Source organism: Hydra vulgaris, chromosome 14 (assembly GCF_038396675.1).
Source record: "Hydra vulgaris chromosome 14, alternate assembly HydraT2T_AEP".
NCBI classification, from domain to species: Eukaryota; Metazoa; Cnidaria; class Hydrozoa; order Anthoathecata; family Hydridae; genus Hydra; species Hydra vulgaris.
This window is the reverse complement of record NC_088933.1, coordinates 13,537,809-13,540,164: the sequence shown is the minus strand read 5'-3', so window position 1 is coordinate 13,540,164 and position 2,356 is coordinate 13,537,809. Positions and strand designations below refer to the sequence as shown.

The 2,356-nt window shown below is 28.4% G+C and overlaps 1 protein-coding gene across 1 annotated transcript; it reads right to left on the bottom strand.

The window, feature by feature from the left end:
* Positions 1-1,325: 1,325 nt before the first annotated feature.
* LOC136090936 (uncharacterized) lies at positions 1,326-2,108 on the bottom strand. The gene has a single exon (XM_065817913.1). It carries the CDS (start codon positions 2,106-2,108, stop codon positions 1,326-1,328), a length of 783 nt encoding a protein of 260 aa, XP_065673985.1.
* Positions 2,109-2,356: the final 248 nt, after the last annotated feature.

The following is a 2,356-nucleotide window of genomic DNA, read 5'->3' as shown; positions in this document are numbered from 1 at the left end:
TGAGTTATTTTTAAATTTGTTAATTAATTCTGTATAATAATTTTTTTTTAAGTTTTTACGAATTTTCTCAAACAAATATTTATAATTTTTGTAAATTTTTTCGTTTGCAGTTGTTTTTGTTTTAAGAAAAGTTATATACAACTTTTGTTTGATTTTCGATGATTTTTTTAATCCCTTGGTAATCCAAGGAGAGTTCAAACTCTTAGGTTTTGCAATTATTTCGACAAAGGGAAAGTTTGCGTCATATACCGAATAAAAAGTTTTGAAAAAAGTTTCATATATGTCATTTGCATTATCATTAATGTTTATATTACTCCAATTTAGTAAAGATAGCTGGTCTTTGAATGAGTTAAAGTTATTCTGATTAAAAATTCGTTTCTTTATTAATTTTTTTTTGTCAATTTTTTTTTCTGTATAGGTGTTAATTGAAACGAAAATGGGAAAATGGTCTGTTATATCAGTTTTTAAAATACCTTTTTGCAAATCATTATTAAAAATATCTGTTGAAATAATGTTATCAATTAGAGTCGCTGAGTTTTTTGTTACTCTAGTAGGTCGATTGATGAGGGGGATTGATCCTGTTTCAAAAATTGCGTCATAAAAACATTTTACTTTGTAGTCATTATTATAAAGAAAACAATTCATATTAAAGTCCCCAAGTAAAATATTTTTTTTCTTTTCCGCGTCGCCTTTTTTAATAATTTGTTGTAAATACATGCTTAGGTTTTCGCTCACGCCACCAGGTGGCCGGTAACAACAGCTAATCAATAGGTTTTTTGTTTTTTTGTTTTCAATTTCAATTGTTAAAACTTCTTTATCGCAGTCAGAAACGCTCAACTCGCTTCTAAGTATAAGCCTTAGTGTTTCATGTGCGTAAATTAAAATTCCACCACCTCGTTTGTTTGTTTGTCTCTCTAATGAAATTATGTTAAAGTGCGGGATTTGAAAAGCGCTATTTAGATCTTTTAAAGTTATCCAAGTTTCTGTTAGGCATATTATATTAAAAAGATTTTTGGTTTCTTCTAATAGATTTAAAAGTTTTTCAAAGTTACGATTTAAACTTCTTATGTTGAGGTGGAGAATTCTAATTTGATTAGAATTTTTGTCAATAACATTCTTAAAAAGAAACCCTTCTAATTCGCTTGGAAAAAGATACGAACAATCTGAAAAATTCTCAGAATAAAAATTACTGTCGGGATCTAAGTTTTCATCCAAGGAAAAAAATTCTTTTTCAAAGAAATTAAAAGCAAGAGATTCAAAATTATTTAATGCAGCCATGATTGTTTAAAATATGCTCAAAAGATTTCCTTTTAAGAATGCGTATTTTAGTTTACTTTTTTTCTATCATTCTCAAAAATAGTATTTTTAAAGAAAATAATTTTATCGTATCGAACAGAAACATTCTCACCGTTTAAGCGTCTTCGTTTAACATCGGCGAACAATTTTTTTCTAATCGAAACGGTCTCTAGCGAAAAGTCTTCGTTGATGAAAATATTAGTGCCTTTAAGTCGACTCGATTCTTGTAAAATCTTCACTTTGTCTTTGTATCTTTGGAGCTTGATAATTATTGTCCGAGATCTTCCGTCTGTCTTCTGTCCGGTACGATGTGCACGCTCAATTTCTATGTCTTTAATTCCAAGTTGTTGCTGGAAAAACAAATGAACTTTTTCTTCCGTTTGTCCCCACGTTTCTTTTTTATCTTCGTTTAAGCCATCTATTCGCAAATTATTTCTGCGCGATCGATCTTCAAGCTTACGATGTTTATCTTTAAAAATTTCGTTTTCAATTCTTCCATTCTCTAGTTGATTTCTTTGGTGTTCAAATTGTTCTTTAATAAATTTTTCGTTGAAGTTCAAACTTTCAGCCATATCTACAATTTCTTTTTCAAATTTTTTTATTTTAACTATATTTTCGTTAGTGTTTTTTTCGATTCCATCTAATCTTTCATTTATGATTTTAAGATTTCCACTAATAATATCTAAAACTGTTTGTTCGTGTTTTTTGAACATTGCTTCTGTTTCTCTTTTGAACTCGCTAAACATTTCTTTTTTAAATTCATTAAACATTTCTTTAAACAATTTCTTTATTTCTTGTGTAGTTATTGCCATAGTTAATTTTAAAGTTGCGAAGTTGGTTTATAAAGATGATAGTTATATAAATATATTATTAAATTCTTTTTATTTTACAGTTGTAGAGCTTCAAAAAAACGCGTCCGTTCGATTCAAGTAACAATGCGCAAAAAAATTCTTGTCTTTGTACACAAAGTATGATTTGATAGTTCAACCGGCCAATCATTATACAAACAAAGTACAGAAGACGAGATAAGTATCGGTAATGTTGAGGAACAACCTTTATT

Bases quoted from the DNA above. Each gene is read 5' to 3' on its own strand.
- LOC136090936 (XM_065817913.1), bottom strand. From the start codon at position 2,108: ATGGCAATAACTACACAAGAAATAAAGAAATTGTTTAAAGAAATGTTT.